Consider the following 17,785-nt stretch of genomic DNA (forward strand, 5'->3'; position numbering starts at 1 on the left):
AACCAGAGATTAAATGGCCAATCACCCGCCATATGCTGTGACAAATCAAAACTCGAAATTACTGACCTACTGGTCACAAGCTAAATGCACTTAAACAGGGAGGGAGGAGGGAGATTCCGCTCCGTGTGTAGCAGGGAGGTAAGGCTGCAACGCTGCGCTGGGATGTGACAGGGGCAACAGGGGGAGGGGTGAGTGTGGGGTCTAATCTTTCCCGCCCAAGGCTACCAACTTAACCCTTCGTGTTCCGGAAGGAAATTGAGCCCCAGCTAGCTGCACAGTCCCTCTGCGCTTTCATTAATTATTTCAGCGCTCTCTAAGACTATGTTGTCTAGAATTTCAAGCATTTATTATCTAAAATATACATGATTAAATATCTTATTGTCTTTTGCTACTTATTTTTTTGATATAAACAAATACTGTATTAAAATGCCTTCTGATCATCTAATGTTAATTCTAACACAACAGCCACTACTTTACTGTAAACATACAAAAACAATTACACAGAGCAGATTCGACCTTACTTTCTACCTAACACAGTTTTTTACTTACTGTGCTTCCATAATATTCACCAAGCTTAAATCAGTGCTACACAATAAGAAAAACCTAATTATTACCACATAGTTGTAATGCAACACTTCCTGAAATTTAAAAAATATAAATAAGTCAACTGAGATCTAATTTCAATTTAAGTTGTTAGTCACAAACATTATTTACCAATATTTTCTCCATGTTTTGAGCCTTGTTATGCTTTTACTAACAAAGATGGTAGGGGAGTGACAGGATAAGGAATAACATCCAATAAAGGCCCTGAGTCAGTGGTCACAAGCAGTTCTTGGACTTCTGTTTAAGTATTGTTTTTCTGTTTCAAAGTAAAGTAAATTGACAGTATATTTATACTAATAAAAGAAAAACAAACACTGATCTTTACAACACTGTTGACAAAAATAATTATTGTGCAAAGTGTAAATAAAAAACAAATAAAACAGTACAAGAACAATGCAAATAAATTCATTTATTTATTTATTTACTATTTTTTTTAACTGTGCAACTACAGGAGTTGGTCCCCCGAGTCCAAACAATGTGGTCAGAGCAAAACAGAGAATACTAATAATAACAGATTTATCCCAATGAACTAAAAACACAATCAGATAGAGCAGTCAAACAATTTAATTCCCACGGGCCATCTGAAAAAAGAAAAAAACAAAACACCAATAAGAAAGCTGTTATTTTTCCACTAAAGCAGTGTTATGAGACAGACTATGGATAAACTGCAAATTAACTTATAACTTATTTTACTGATTAAGTTATCTTACAAATTCTAGTAATATTTTTATTTATTTATTATTTTTTTATCTATAAATCAATGGCTGTTTAATAATGTTTGAGTTTTTTGCCTTAAATAAAAGTTGAAATTTATTTTTATCATGAAGTCAACCTCTATTACTGACTTGTTGTCCTAATGAAAAAATGGAACTGCCACTATGCTTCTTGGATCTGAATTTACCTCAGTTAACGCCTCTTTGACTCTTGAACGCTCTTTCCGGCCACCGCCACGGTCAGGAGCAAGATTGAACCAACGGATGGCATAAGAATCTATCTCACTGTCTGCTGCATTGGTCGAAGACTGGTTCTTTCTTATAGCCCCTGTAAAAAAGAAAAATAAGAATCTTTAACTTCCACAGAATAATAAGCTCCATAAAAATGGCATAGTAACTTTATTGTTTAGGTTTTAAAGATGTATCTAATACTCAACTTCTTGGTATTACTCAATACTTACTGATCAACAAACTTCTTGTGAGCATTTCCTTAAAGCACTTCTTCCCATTGACTCCTTTCCAGTTTATTTGTTTGGCTACTGCATCTGAGTAAAGCCTTGAAAGTATGTTCCATGTCACTCTTTTGGTGTTTTGACCTCCAACAGCACCCAGAGCAGATATCTGAAAAGACAAAAATATATTATATTCTCTGCTCTAATCAAAACGAACAAATTTTATATAATGTAGAGAACAGCATATTCCAGGGGCCGTTTTACGGTGAGGACCCTCTCTGACTACAAAAGTAGAGAGAGACATTAGTAAAGTCAAGACGCTTTTATTGTCATTACAACCACATATAGCTGACGCAGTACAGCAAAGGGACAAAGTTTTACCTGCAACCTGCAGGTAAAACTTAGTCCCTTTGCTCAGTACTAATCTTAAATTACTTATATAGGTCAGTCAGGGTAGGACTGGCCAGAAGGGATGACTTTGACGTAGTTGGCCAGCTTGAAGTATATTGCAATGTACGGACAAACAATCCCTCTTTTGAGGTGGGGGGGAAGGCATTTCTTAGTAGCTGAATGCACAGAAATGTCCTAATGTCCTATTTCTACATATTGATAATGGGTGAGTGCAGAGGATTTTTTGCGGTTGTTTATATTTCTTTCACCAAAAACTAAAAAGTGGCGGTTGAGGCGGATTTCTGTCTGTGAATCTGGAGAAAGTGTTTTCCACCAGTTTTTCCACAACTTTTACTCCAAAAAAGGGCTCTCTCCACTTTTGTGAATTCCCCCCCTTGTCTTGAGGCACGTAGGAACAACAGCGCTGCTCAGGAAAATGTTAAAGATGCTAGCTGTCCTGCACATTCCCTGAACGCTCTGCCAGGAATGTTGTCTGGTCCAGCAGATTTCCATGGGTTAACTCTGCATTTGCGTAATGTTTCTTAATGAACATACAGAGCATCTGATCACTGGAGGGAGGGATGGTCTTCATCATGTTGTTCTGTACCATGAACCGAACGAGTACCAAACTTTATATTAATTGGTGCCCTAAATCTAACACTCTCACCTTAAATAATATGTAACCAAAACTAAGAATTAATATTAATATTTGAGGCCAGTATCACTACAACAGGCACAGAACCACTTGAGATAACGTAGGTACAACAACCATAAAGTAGCTTTAGATAATGGGAAAAAAACATACCATGTTTTGTTTAGCTTGTGAATTTCTTGAGTCTTTAAGCCATTCCTCAAACTCCTCAACTTCAGGCACAGTGGTCAGGGGGATACTGATGTCTTTAGGCTTTTCAGCCACAGGAGCCTCTGTCCCCAGTCTTGAAGCAAGATTGTTCACAGCAGCAGCAATCGCCATTTGCTGTTCCTTCACATGTTCCAATAAAGTTAGGATGTGCAGCTGAGCAGCTACAATAAAGGAAAGATTGAAAGATTTCTTTTTATATATCATTTTGAAAAACTGGATGTTTGAAATAAAAAAAAAAAGATTTTACCAGAGCATGGAATTGGTCCAGTGCCTGTCTTCCCCAGTCTAAATGTGGGCCTAAAGAAATGCTCATCTGGCAGAGGCGTGGCAGAGATCTGGCCCATAGAGCTTGATGGTGTGTGAGAGACACGTGTTGCAACTTGAGGCACTGAGGATGGGGAGAGTCATTATTTTTAGCTCACTGATTGTTGATCAAAGATGGCATGCAAACAATTATTAAAAAATATACTCTATATATATATATATATATATATATATATATTAATTATTATAAAAAATACCTGACTGGAAGGCATGCAAGATGTACTTAAGGGGGCAGGTGGTGCTGCTGTGAAACATAGGTATGTCAATAACATATTTTTAAGTGAATAACAACAAATTATGATAAATTTACTATTATAATAATAAATCCTTTATGTTTATAGTTTCTATTGTCCTTATGTGCAAGTTGCTTTGTATAAAAGCATCTGCTAAATGACCAAACTAAATGTAAGCTTACAATAAACAATGTTCAGCCAAGATCTGTCAGATTCACTCAGCACATAAAAACTTTACAGTTACATTAACTGCATCAGATCCAGGCAAGTACCTTGACTCAAGATAAAATTTGCCACGGCTTGACTGTATATACATGTTCAGTTGTAACATTAACATAACAGTATTAAAAAACTATTCAACGAAAATAAAAGAATATACCAGTAAAATAAGATTCCGTCTGCCTCTGGTCTAGGAGAGGTCTAGCAGTAGTCTGGCAAGCTTCATTGTCAGGAGTAGGGGAAGGAATAGGTGGTACTGGAAAAGGGAGGACATTGTGGCATCTCCTCTTTATAGCTGTCTCTGGCTCACTGTCAGAGTCTGTATCGCCAAAGATTTGCCCAACAAACAACACAAACACCAACTAATCATGTTTGGCAGGGTTAAAAACTTTAACAAATTGCTTTAAGATTAAAACCTAAAAACACTCAAAATACATAAAAAGACACACAAAATATTAAATTAACTTACACTATGGAATCTATAGTATGACTTGTATCAGTTGACCCTTTATAGTACTGCAAAATATCCAAACAGTCCATTGCTTCCTTTGGCAATTATAGCAAATTACTTCAAAGCAAAAAAAGAGAAGTTTACACTACCTAGCCTTTCAGCTCTATAGTTAAATATTTCTAAATGTATTTTAAATGGTACATAGTAGTAGTGGTGTAATAGTCTCTAATAATATGCTGTGATAATGGCTGAGTTTCCCCTGAGACCCCTCTCCCTGGGCCTGTATGGAGCTGGGCACAGTCACTGTTGGCAATCTGTGCCAGATAGCAGAACTCACCAGGCACTTGGGATCCACATAAGGTTCTTTATTTGTTGTGGGTTAACAAACGTTGGGGGTGGATGGACAAATGCTGGAGGTCAAAAGAAATATTGCTTTCCCAACCCCTGGAGTAGCTCCTCACACATAGGAAGCAGGAACATGAATGGCATGATGGGAGGAACTGACGTCACACATAAGGAAGGGGATGGGAGGGTATACAGACTTTGAAGTAAACAAGTTGTAATGCGACCTTGGTCACTAGGTGGCAGCGTAACAATGAAAATACATATAAACCATTAACTTTAAAACATAATATACAGTATTACCTGCTGGGGCAGCACAGTGACTTACCTTTATGAAATTTGTAGCTCTGAGGATGTACTGTACCACCGATAACTACCACACCGAAGAATTTTGCGCACTCGTTTTCACAGATGCGGCACAGATCCGTTTAGCGAATGTTCCCGCCCACTGACACCCGGCCCTGAGCTGTGAAACGCAGGTGACTGTAACACGGATTTGCCGGTTTGAAAACGGATCTGGCTCGGAGTCAGCTGCCGTGTGGGAAACGGAGGTGACTGTAACGCGGATTTGCCGGTTTGAAAACGGATCCGGCTCGGAGTCAGCTGCTGTGTGGGTAGTGATGAGCGAATCTGTCCCGTTTCGCTTTGCGGGAAAATTGAGGCAAATCTTGACGCCTATTTTGCAAAAAAAAAAAAACCGTCAAAGCCGAAACATGGAAATTCGCCGCTAAGCCATGCCTGTGGAATTATTTCACTCATCACTAATGAAAATGATTGCTTTACATTAAAATGAAGGAGAAATATAAACACTAATTAATTTGCTGGCAAGAATCCACAATACCATGAAACCGGAGAAAACAAGTGTAACAGCTGCTAGTAATACCTAAACATGGTATGAGCTGCAGTATGTCCATATGGTCACCAACGTGTCAAAATTGTCTACCGAGTTTATTAGACAAATGAGACAAATTTAAGACTCAACCCATATTATAGTATAGTATTACATTACTAAAAAAATTATTACATCTTCCATAATAACAGTCACAAACAGGCAATAAATAATGTGCATAAATAACATAGACCTCCTAGATAGACATGGAAGATTGATGTATTTTTTCATTGAAATTTTTGAAAACTTGAGATTTTCACTAACATATTTACAAAAAAACCAAATCTGAAAAAAATGCAATGATGTCGAAGATTTTTTTTATACCACGACCAAACTAACTTCTTAAAAAGCAAAAATCTTCTGTTTCATTAATATTCTTAGTATAAAAAATAAACCTCAAAATACTAATTTTCATAAGAATTTCCATTCACTTACAAACAAAAAAAATCACAAAAAAACCCTAAAACCACAAATCAAAAAAAGATTGTTACAATTTGCCCAGGACAGCTCCCATTGACTTCTACATGATCTCAACAGCTTTTAGTTGGCAGTAGTTTTCTAGTAGTGTTTTTGTTTTTTTACACATAATAAATTACAGTTTTTGTGGGGTTTTTTTATTAATAAATCTCAAAAATTCAAGTTCTGTTCAAGTTGCTGCAATGTATCACAAAAAAAAGTAATTTCAATAAATTTCAATAAATTTGCCCCATGGTATATGCCCTATGTCATTATCATATCTAATAAAATTTTATATGGGAAACTAGGGGTGCACTGAACACACAGTTTTAGGGTTCAAATCCACAAAACAAAAGAATACCAATGCCAATATGCATATGCAACTTCACAAAATCAGAAAAAAAAATCACCATCAACTTCTGATCATGTGATAATTAGAGTTTGGATTCAGTTTGGCCAGGTATTCAGATACTCCAGGATTCAGTACCATTACATTAATATTATATTACACTATAACACATCAAGACATTTTAAATACTGTATATATTGTACCAAGTTGTTCTTGAACTTCAGATTTTAGTTATTAAAGGTTGGGGGTCCACAACTAGCAAACATCTATATTCTGATGGGAATTTGGATCCCCTATTCAACTATATCCTATACAAAACCCAACAGTAACAGGGAAATATTGCCAAGGCTTCAATAATTACAGTATAAACAGTGGAAATGTTACTTGAAGTGAACCCATTCTTACTAACATTAGCTGTTGCGATACAGAAAGGCATTGATATATACCTTTAATTATCTTTTCACATGAGCTTTGTTCAATGTCATAGAGCATTGAGGTTTGGTCGCCTGTGGTTTAACTACATGAAAAGTAAGATTAAATTACTAGGATGATTCCAGCTGCCTGTTTGCTTGACAGAAATCCTAATGTATCCAAGTGAGCATTTGAGAACAAGAAAATAAGATTTTTATTCAATTTTAATTGTGCAAAAGAAAACATCACCAACAAAATACTTTGTGCATTTAGTTATGTACATAAAATGATATATGTATCATAATAGTTATTAGTTGTGAACTGCATGAACAGTCATTTATTTTTGTGTTTGCAATATTGATGTGTTTTTTAAATGGAAAAATAAGAAATAAATATCAGTAACTCTAACTGTGTTTGAAATAAAACTCTCAGCAAGCCATGGCAGCATCTCTGTAGCTCTTCAACAGTGGTCCAACTTCAAACCCCAGCACCTGCTCTCCAGGGTTTCTCAAATTCTGTACAGTTAGAGGGCTATTGGCTGGAGTTCCCTGATAAAGATATTTCTAGTTTGAACATGGTACGCTAAGCAATCAACTTCTATTTCTCTTTAGGCCTCATTTAAGAAGGACATGGTGCAAATGTCCAAACTGGCAAAAGGTACTTTGCCTTGCCACCTTGCCCAGCAGGTTCTTGAATGGCAAAAAGGTTGTGCTTTATTTCAAATAAAGTCTGTCTGCTTTTGCCGGCTTTGCATTAAACTGGGCAGTACTGTAGGTGGGTGGTAGTGATGAGCAAAATTTTTTGCCAGGCATGGATTCGCAGCGAATTTCCAAATTTTGCCACAGAAAAATTCTTTGGTTGCATCAGAATGGGCACGGTTGCATCAAAATAGGTGTGGTCACATCCAAAAACGTCGCATACGACAGAAAAGTTGCACGACAAACACGTTTCGTTAATTTTTCGATATTTCTCAGATTTTTATGTCGTTTTGCTATTTTTTTGCAAAGTGAAACGGGACAAATTCGCATATCACTAGTGGGTGGCAGAAGGGTGCCACCTAGAATTCCTCAAAAGACAAGCAAGGAAGCACCAGTGGGCAATTGCAGGGCATTAAGAGCAGGGCTCCCTTGTTCCTGACAGAGCTGCACTTTGCATATTTCCCCATTTATAAATGCTCCTTGCACGGGATTTAAGGGATGCAATTGTACATTCTTTATTGCTCATCACATGCACACAGAGCAATGGTAAATGAGGTCCTTTGTCAGTGAATAAGAATACAAATTGTATTTTGCAGAAATGAACACAAATGTTCTCTTTTACAAATATATAATAGAAAATGTTATCAAAAGTCAACAAATAAAATGCAAATGTTCAGTTCCTACAAATCTCTCTATAGCATTCCTTATTAAAGGACAGATATAATAATATAATTGGTGTGTATCTCTTGAACTACTTTGATCTAGTTAATAATTATATGAAATGAAACTTTTCTTAGCAATATTTTACTTGCAATGTCCTAATTAAATGTGCCAAGCATTACCCTCCATTCTCTTAACAAGGGACCTACATTAATTGAAAACTGATGAATTATTCTCCCAAGAGAAATCTGAAGTTAATACATTTAATTTTTTTTTCATTTTGCTGGGGCAGTTGTGTATAAAAAGTTCAACTGCATGTCTGGATTTAAACAAGTATTGTAAGGGTCAATAAAAGTCATATTTATTTTTCCTGTTAATTTTCAAGACTATGTCAGAGCTCAGCAAACTGTAAGTCAAATTCAAATACAGGTATCGGACCCCTTATCCGGAAATCCGTTATCCAGAAAGCTCCGAATTACGGAAAGCCCGTCTCCCATAGACTCCATTATAAGCAAATAATTCAGAATTTTAAAACTGGTTTCCTTTTTTTATGTAGTAATAAAACAGAACCTTGTAATTGATCCCAATTAAGATATAATTAATCCTTATTGGATGCAAAACAATCCTATTGGGTTTAATTAATGTTTTATTAATTTTTTAGTAGACTTAAGGTATGGAGATCCAAATTATGGAAAGACCCCTTATCCGGAATACCCTTGGTCCCGAGCATTCTGGATAATGGGTCCTATACCTGTACTTGACTTATCTTTTGGATGATAATTTTTTGTCGCTTCTGGAATAATGAACATGAAATGTTAAGGAAGTTTTTCAAAGCTATTGACTGAACCATTTTACATATGTTTACATTGCACTTTGCAGTTGTGCAATGACCTATAATTCCATTCTCAATAACACACACAGAGTATTAAACTCTGAAATTGCACACTATTAAAATACTGAATTATTTGGAACAATTGATGTCCATGTTACTAAGAAATATCTAGAAGCTGTAAAATATGCCAGAAAAATAGTACCTGCCTGAATGTGTAATGGCAACTATAATGTTTGGAGTAGAAGAAGGAATAACGGGCAGGGGCTGTTAACACAGTTTAGCCTAGGGACCCTTGCTATAATGAAAATAAACCTCAAGGTTACAGTGTTCAGTTACATTCTTGACAATTCTTTGCTTCCTACTTTGAGGCAAAAGTTTTCCTGTTTCAGCACAATTATGTATATATATGCACACACTGAGGACCATATAGAACGTGCTTCGTGAGTTAGGAGAGAAAAGAATAGCCTGCACCAGCCCTTGGCCTTAACCCAAATAAATACCTGTGGGATGAATTAAAACACTGACTGTTGGGCAAGCCCAACATCATCATCAACCTCTAAATGGAAGCAAAGTTTAACAGCTTAGTGTATAAATTTAGGTCCTAAAATTCATAAATGACCAAAAAATATGTGAGACTAGCTGGAGCCTATGTGCTGCATTATCTTGAGAATTTAGGTTAGGAGTTTGGAGAAGACCCAGAGTAAATCAATTATGCATAATCCAAAGTGTAGGACAACAAGAGATCAGGGCAGTTGGCAAGTAAATAAGTCCATTAGGCAGGCAAGATGTCAAAACCAGGCAGACAGCATACACAGTAAATGACTGGACACACTCACTCATATAAGCTAAGGACTTTTGCCAGACCACAGAAGAAAGTTCTCTGACCCATTCCATAAATAGACATAGGTAGAGTCAGGCTTAAATAATTGCCTGCAGATGTACTGGACAAATGACAGGTGTAAGCCAACCATGGAAAGCCCAGGGCCTTTAAGTCACAGAATCCATCATATTAACATGAAATAAACACCTTTAATGCTTTGTCTGCAACAAACAATTCCAGTAGACTTTAATGGAATTATAGAACCTATGTCACCTGGCTTTCATAGAGCAACATAGACAATAACTTACATTAGAAAAAAAAAACTGGAAATAAAATAATGAAGGATCAAACAGTTACTCAGATAAAGATTTATTTTCTTATGAATAGAACATAGGTGTGATAGGGTATATGTGGTTCTATGCTTGTCCACTACTTTAACTATTGCTATGTTATGTGTATGACTAAGCCATAGTTGTCTGAAAACATAAGAAAGAACCTTCATTATTTATTGACCATTTTACTTTATATTTATTTGTATATATATTATATTATATATATATATACACAGTATATATATATATATATATATTCCTATATAATAATGATAAATAAAATCATAACTACCCAAGCACAGTAAATTAAAAAAAGAAAGAGTTTAGTTCAGTGGTTTACTTGGTAAGACTGTATCACACAGCTCCCTTTTCAGTAATCAGCTTCATTTCCAGTTTATAATATATGTTCATTATGAATATTACACCGAGGGAGACAAAATATGATGATGTTATTGTTACAAAGAAAGCACTTTTTCCAGGTTTTGTGTAACAGGAAGGAATGAAATATATATAACATTTTATTCATCAACATAAAATAATATCTGCGTTTGCTTGTATCACGTAATACATTCAGTCTCCATAGCAACTGATATGATTTCTATACAGTATGTGCTTTTTAGTTGGTTGATGTTCACCTGGTAAGCATATGACAAATCAAAGTCATACATTATAAAATAGGGAATTGAAAAGAAGATGAGGATCATTCTTCTAGAGTAAAGAATGATGTGAAAATGAGATACACAATGGAAAATAGATCCACAATAGACCACAATATCTATAAATATTCATCAATTGTGGACTGAATAAATTATGGGTAATTTTAGTAACAATATGTAAGACATTTTGAAGAGCAACTAACAATGAAAAGTATTTTTTGAAGATTTAAATCACATGTATTTCAGTCTATGAAAAAGAAAATTGTAAAAAAAAAACCCATATATTATTGTATAAAACTAAACCCAGATCTTTTTTTTTTCATAATTTTTACCTCTGCTGACAATAATATAGGGAATAATATACTAATATACCACCTACTTTAAAATACAAGGTATATTAGAAGTCCCCAAGCATTTCATTATCATATAACGTCAGAAGGCTGTAGGATGAGTGGTCTATAGGGGCAAAGAAACTATAAGGTCATTGTTCATATCATTATATTTTACAATAGTGGTAGATTATTATTTTTAATACGCCACTAAGCTCTTTATACATTTTTTTTTTTTAATAGATCATAGATCTTTTGTGTTATATTCCTATAAACTGCTTTAAACTTTATATCACAGTGAGATAAGGACCCTGGGAGTATAGTTAGAGTAGAAAAGTGGACAGTGATACATGATACATACATGGAGGAAGGGGGCGCTGTATATATAACCAATGACTCAACTGTTTCTAGTGTTAAATGTATGTTCACAAATTCAATAAGTTTGGCTAATAAAATACTCAATTGTAATAGCAATGGATGGGAAATATGATGTCATCAGTATTGCTAAAGTATGGCTGAATGGGTCCCATAATTAAGGAGTAAATATATACAGCTATACTGTGTTTCAGAGGGAGATGGAAACTATAAAGCAGGTTCATATAGGTTTTTTCCCCCTTATATAATAACCACCTTAAATCTGCTGAGAAACTGGGTAAAAAACACAATTGGTAAAAAAAAATTGATCATGAGAAAAACCAATGCACATGTCCCAATACAAATAATGGGTTTTGTGTAGTGATGAGCAAATCTGTCCCGTTTCACTTGGCCATAAAATTCGCGAAACAGCAAGAAAATTCGCGAAACGCATTTGTCGTGCGTTTTTTTTGTCACCCGCGTCTATTTTTTGTCGCCTGTGCTTTTTTGATGCAACCACGCCTTTTTGACGCTACTGTGCGTCAAAAAATATTCTGCGCAACAAATTTTTCTGCTGCGAATTTTTCCCAAAGTTTCGCAAAACAATTCGCCAATGACGAAATGAGGAAATTCGCTGCAAATCCATACCTGGCGAAAAAATTCGCTAATCACTAGTTCTGTGGGTTCTCAGCTTAAAACATGTTTGTCCTTATAAATAATAATACAGATTACTGTTCTCAGTATATTCCCATGGGGAAGAAATATAAAATGACCAATATACAGTTTGTGGTTTAACTAAGGAAGTAAATAGGAAGAGGAAAAGATTTTAAGTCAGAGGGGAAGTATTGTAAAGTAACAATCAAGAAGGCAAATATAGAAAATAAGGGACCGATTGTTTCATTAGATGCAATGAAACATCTTCTGAAAATAGAAGCCATTCACATGTCTCATGCCACATTCATAGCTCCGCCTTAAAATCAGAAACCTCGATGCCATGCTCCAGTAATGACCACTAATAAAATATTAAAACACCAAAACTGGTTGTTTGCTGTTTGAAATCAAATTTGTCCACAGTTTTGCGAATTATTCAGTGAAGCAAAACAGGACAGATTCGCTCATCATTACACAGAAACATACAGATGTAATTTTCATATCTCCTCCCATAATTTCTCAAGTAAGGTTTAAGGTAGTATGTAGCATGATGCGTGTGAATACCTTCTGTGTTCAGAATGTCTTTATTACATTTCTTGCTTTGAGAATGGCTGTTTGTTCCTTTTAGCCCTTCTCGCCCTAACCTTTAGTATTTTATTAAAAAGGCTTAACCCCCTCCTCCATAGATGTATATCAAGTGTAAAAAACATACAGGTTGAGAGTGTAGCAACTTGGAAAAAATGATATATTTGGGTTACAGGATTCTCTGAATAAAGCCAATGTTCTGCATCATTTATGTCTATAGTACAGTATATAACAAAGTGGAGACAGTGTTACAATACTGATTCTGGTGGTAGTGCAGAAGTTTCATCTTAAACAAGTTATCATTAGCTGACACACCTAAATGTTGAAGTAAAGTTAATGAAAGCAATGTCCTGGAGTCTGATGAAATACACCTTTTGGTATTTAGTCTCTAAAGCTTAGTTTATTTTAGCTGGGTCTCTTTTTTTATTAAATGTGACACTTGTAAAAGGCAAGTTATTTTAAGTTTAACTTATATTATGTTCTGGAGAATGGCAATGTAAGCAGTAATCAAAATGTCATCATGAAGGACAGATCATTTTTAAAAAAATGTACTTGCTCTTTATGATCTAAGAAGTTGCATAGTTGGGTTGAAGGTAATTTGATCTATTTGGCCTTTTCCAAAGCTTATGATACAGTCTTGCATTGACACTTGCTTTCTCTACTAAGGTGGTTATGAGATGCTGTTTGTACATGGATAGAGCACTGCCTAAAACATCACATACAGAGAGTCAGTAATACATTCTCTAACTGGTTTAGGGTTTAACATGGAATGACTCAAATTTCTGTAATAGGTCCTCTAATATGAAATCTATAGGTAATATATCTGTGCCTGCCAATAACACACAACTATGCAGGACTGTTAATTCCATCAAGCATGTATCATCCTTGCAATCTGGGCAGCTAATAGCAAATGAGATCTAAAATTAAGATCTAAATATTAAGTATTGATTTAAAAATGTGCAGGCTATCTGTACCCTTAATGGAACTAGGACCTAGAGCTACACATGAGTAATGAACTCCAGAAAAAAGGGGAGAAAAGAAAAGGCATGGGAGGTCTTAGTTATGAAAAAAAGGCTCAAGTACACATACAGTAGCTCCTCGTCCCCACTGAAGAGCAACAAAAACCTTTAAGGTACAAGATGTTGAAAGATGATTGTAGTTTAGAAGAAGGCAGTATGACCTGCATTTGACATTGTTAAGTAGCAGTTAAGGCTTGAGTTTAAAAATGTAAAAGTTCTATATAGTATAGTTGAATAGTAATATATGCTGTGCCAGAAACTAGAATTAAATTGAGAGTCTTCAGGGACAGCCAAAAAAAGGGATAACAACTCTTCTGAGTCCAGCAGTATACCCCATGTTCAACATAACTTTAATGGAGAACTAAACCCTAACAATATCATATTTTATATACCGAACTTTCTGCACCTGCCTAAAGTTCCAATATTTCAATAGCAGCCACGATCTAGGACTTTAAACTTGTCACAGGAGCTCCCCATCTTGGAAAGTGTGTGCAACACTCACATGCTCAGTGTGCTCTGGGCAGCTGTTGAGAAGCTGAGTTTAGGGGTCATTGCACATTATCAAGCAGAAAATGAGGTTGGCTTGTCATATAAGCTAATGCTACAGGGCTGATTTTTATTTTTATTAAATTTGGATACTGATTGCACTGGTTTATGAGCTGCCTTGTAGTAATTACTAATCAGCTTTATATTGTGACAACTATATTCTGTATTTATACAGTATATTGTTGGTCCCTAAGCAGTAACTGAGACCAGTAACACAGGGCATGTGCAGTGAATCAGCAGAAAAGAAGATGGGGGCTTCGGGGGGCATCCTTGGAGACATAGATCTTCCCTGCTTGCCTTGGGCTGGTACAGAAGCCCAAAATATAAGGTACAGCATTTCTGCCCTGCTTCTTTAGTTAGGCTTTAGTTCTCCTTTACTGAATAAAGTTAATTCCACTATCCAGGGAGCTAATCTGTGCACTCGTAATCTATTATCTACTTTTCAAAGACCAGAACTCATGCAGTACAGGTATGGGATCCCTTATCCGGAAACCCGATATCCAGAAAGCTCCGAATTACGGAAAGCCTGTCTCCCATAGACTCCATTATAAGCAAATAATTCAGATTTTAAAAATTGATTTCCTTTTTCTCTGTAAAAATAAAACAGTGCTTTGTATTTGATCCCAACTAAGATATAATTAATCCATACTGGATGCAAAATAATCTTATTGAGTTTAATTAATGTTTTATTGATTTTTTAATAGACTTAAGGTATGAAGATCCAAATTACGGAAAGACCCCTTATCTGGAATACCCTTGGTCCCGGGCATTCTGGATAATGGGTCCTATACCTGTACCTTAATATTTAGCTGAAGACAAAATGTACTCCGAGAAATGCAACGTTTTTGCTTCAATTTAAACATAAAATTTGGATTTGGTTTGGTATTCGGCTGAATCTTTTGAGTGGGATTCGCCATTCAGCCCAAACCAATTCATTGTGGACTAAGTACATCCCTGATATATTCCAGCACAGTGCTACAGTGTGCATCGATAGCTATATGTCTATATGTCAAGACCAGGACATCTTTGGAGCTTTAATTAACATTATAGCTGCTCTGTTACCATTAAAGCAATTCTCTTACCATACGTTCATAGTAACAATAATTAGAATGTTTGAATGTGATGTATAAATAGCTTACATGAAAACTATCGTTGACACTGATACTCCAAGAGAACTAATTTAATGTGCCCTTATAAATATTGTTTCATATAGAGGAATTTCAAACTATGGTGATATTTCTCAACAACAGCCTGTGCCTTGGTGTGAAATTCCTGTACATGCACTAATTAGACACCAATATAGGGATAAGTAGTATATCTTGTTCTTATATCTTAATTAAGACCATTTGCATTTCAGTTAGGTATTTGTCATGTGTGCCAGCATTCAGTTAAAAATCTTATTAACAACAGTGCTGGTAATGTGATGTATTTATGGGTTACAGTAGTAAAATATCAGGCAACTTTCTGATGGATTTTAGGCAAAGCAGTTTTATATTTCATAGGTGTGTATATTCTGACATTTTCGCATGTCTTGTTTAACCTTGTTGTGACAAGAAAGGAGATCTTAGAGTGAGCTGTCTCTTTAGCTGAAGTGTCTTCAACATTAGATGGGTGAATGGAACTATTCATTTATCTGGTCAAGTTAAATGAGGGAAGACTGTCATCAAGACACTCAAGCTTCATTAATCATGTATACTGTAGTGGCACAGACTTCAAAAATTGCACAACTTGCACCATTTATTTCTTGTCTTGGTATGAGAAAATGAAGGCTGCCTACTATCTAAGCACAAGTCATTTTTAAACTGGTCACCTTCCTGCTATCTTAGTGTGATGCATTAGATTTATAGTGGGTACATTGTTTTGTAAGGTGTATCATGAAGGTGGAATTAAAAACAATACATAAATGTCCCAATATAACAACATTTCTATTACTAACTCTTAAGCAAACTGATGGGGCCAGCTGATTTCCTTGGCCACTGTGTACTTCATACTTTGTATCCTGCATGTTAAACAGAGAGATTAGTTAGCCTATTTTTCATCCCCAGGTTGCAATAATGTTGCTCTCACAAGATTAATCAGTCTCCTCATTTTTATTGTTCTTCAGGTTTAATTATTTGTCTCACATTTAGACATAAAAGAGAATCCACTGAGAAACAAAATGGAAAAACAAAAATGAAGTGGCTGAAACAGTAGTTGGAACAGACATACAATCTCTCCTGCCAATATAATACTTTTAATACATAATAGTAGGTATCTTCTCCGTTGTTATAATCAGTAGTGCATCAGCATTGTGTTGTCTCTTGCTATTAAAAAGTTGAGCCAAGTACATGATGATATCAGTGATTTTAAGAAGTAAGAGTTAAGCTACAATCAGTCTGAAAACCAAAACAGCTCCAGGTAAATACTGAGAATTACAATCCTCTTCAGTCATTTTAACATTATACTACAGGCTCTCGTTCCACTGTATGCAATGGAATTAGACCCTAAATAATGTCATTATTACACAGTGGCAATCACAGTGTTTTTAGGGCAATTTGCATCATCTATTACTCTTTCAAGGGGTTGCCAAATGGTGTGGCTGGAATCTGCAGGCAGCACAAATAAAGGATGACTCAAAAACACTTATTTATTATGCCAAACATTATTTGTAGTAGAATGTCTTTCACATATAAATAAAGATATAACATATATCTGCAACCTTGCCATTGGACCCTGAACAAATACTGAACCATACCAATGCTCTGTATATGTATTACAAATGTACTTGCAGTAAGCAATGTAGCATGGGGATTCATCTCTTTTTGGATGACTGGGCCACCTACAATATATTAATAAATGAGCCAAGTGCCTTGCTTTTGCGTGTAGGTGTTGTTCCTAACATGTGCACTTCACCGAATCCAACTTTTCAACAGTAACTACTGTTAAGGCAGGCATTGCATATAAACGCTTGCAGGCATAGCTTTATATATAGTTATAATTAATTATAACAAATAGACCCTGAATAAACAATATAGTAAATAGTAGGCAGTCTCACACATAAAATCATAAATTTATCCAAAATACTGTACAAAAACATCTACTATACCAAAAGGACAGTGGTACCTCCAGGGTCCCTGAGCTCCTCATTCTCAAAGAGCATGGAGCACTGAGATAACTCTGCCATCTTAGTATGGTAGATGTTTTTTAAAATTTTGGATCAATGTATGATTGTTTTGAGCACCAAATAAAATGTTTATGTCTGATACTACTATGTCTACTTTATGTCTACTACTAGTTGGAGCCTTTGGAAGGGAAATAGGGTCAAACCAAATATCTGTGTCAACAATTCATTAGATTAATTGCACATGGGTCATTTTGACTACTCTTATGCACAGATGAAAAATATCAGAGATCAAAATGCTGCTATCTTCCCCTCCTTTGTGAGCAGTGATCTGCCTGTCACTACAAGCTCTGCCATACATTTCCATGGGAAGTAGTGACAGTTTACTAGGAGTTTTAATCACTGCCCTTTTCTGCCTGCTTTTCTGACAGCTATGATGAAAAGACCCTTTACGCAACAGGCCTTCTGGGACTTGTGGTTAGATCTGGACCAAGTCACCATCTTATTTG

General features: G+C 35.6%; 2 protein-coding genes across 8 annotated transcripts in view; one reads left to right on the forward strand and one right to left on the reverse strand.

Moving 5' to 3' along the window:
• The window catches only part of sez6l (seizure related 6 homolog-like), a 162,674-nt gene that overhangs the window by 13,802 nt on the left and 131,087 nt on the right, over positions 1 to 17,785 (forward strand). The gene's annotated exons all lie outside the window — the stretch shown is intronic.
• On the reverse strand, positions 993 to 4,625 carry LOC116406900. Of its 6 annotated transcripts, none has more exons than XM_031891987.1 (8): positions 4,585 to 4,625; positions 3,957 to 4,115; positions 3,542 to 3,585; positions 3,268 to 3,408; positions 2,964 to 3,181; positions 1,778 to 1,937; positions 1,505 to 1,644; positions 993 to 1,184 (listed from the first exon to the last, which is right to left on the reverse strand). In XM_031891987.1, the coding sequence occupies exons 4-8, from the start codon at positions 3,362 to 3,364 to the stop codon at positions 1,167 to 1,169; spliced, it is 633 nt and encodes a 210-aa protein (XP_031747847.1). In that variant the 5' UTR covers positions 3,365 to 3,408; positions 3,542 to 3,585; positions 3,957 to 4,115; positions 4,585 to 4,625; the 3' UTR covers positions 993 to 1,166. The 6 variants fall into 6 exon arrangements, with proteins under 6 accessions (XP_031747847.1, XP_031747843.1, XP_031747838.1 ...); XM_031891983.1 differs by having other exon boundaries at positions 3,542 to 3,588; XM_031891978.1 differs by lacking the exon at positions 3,542 to 3,585.

Source organism: Xenopus tropicalis, chromosome 1 (genome assembly GCF_000004195.4).
Source record: "Xenopus tropicalis strain Nigerian chromosome 1, UCB_Xtro_10.0, whole genome shotgun sequence".
Classification (NCBI taxonomy): domain Eukaryota; kingdom Metazoa; phylum Chordata; class Amphibia; order Anura; family Pipidae; genus Xenopus; species Xenopus tropicalis.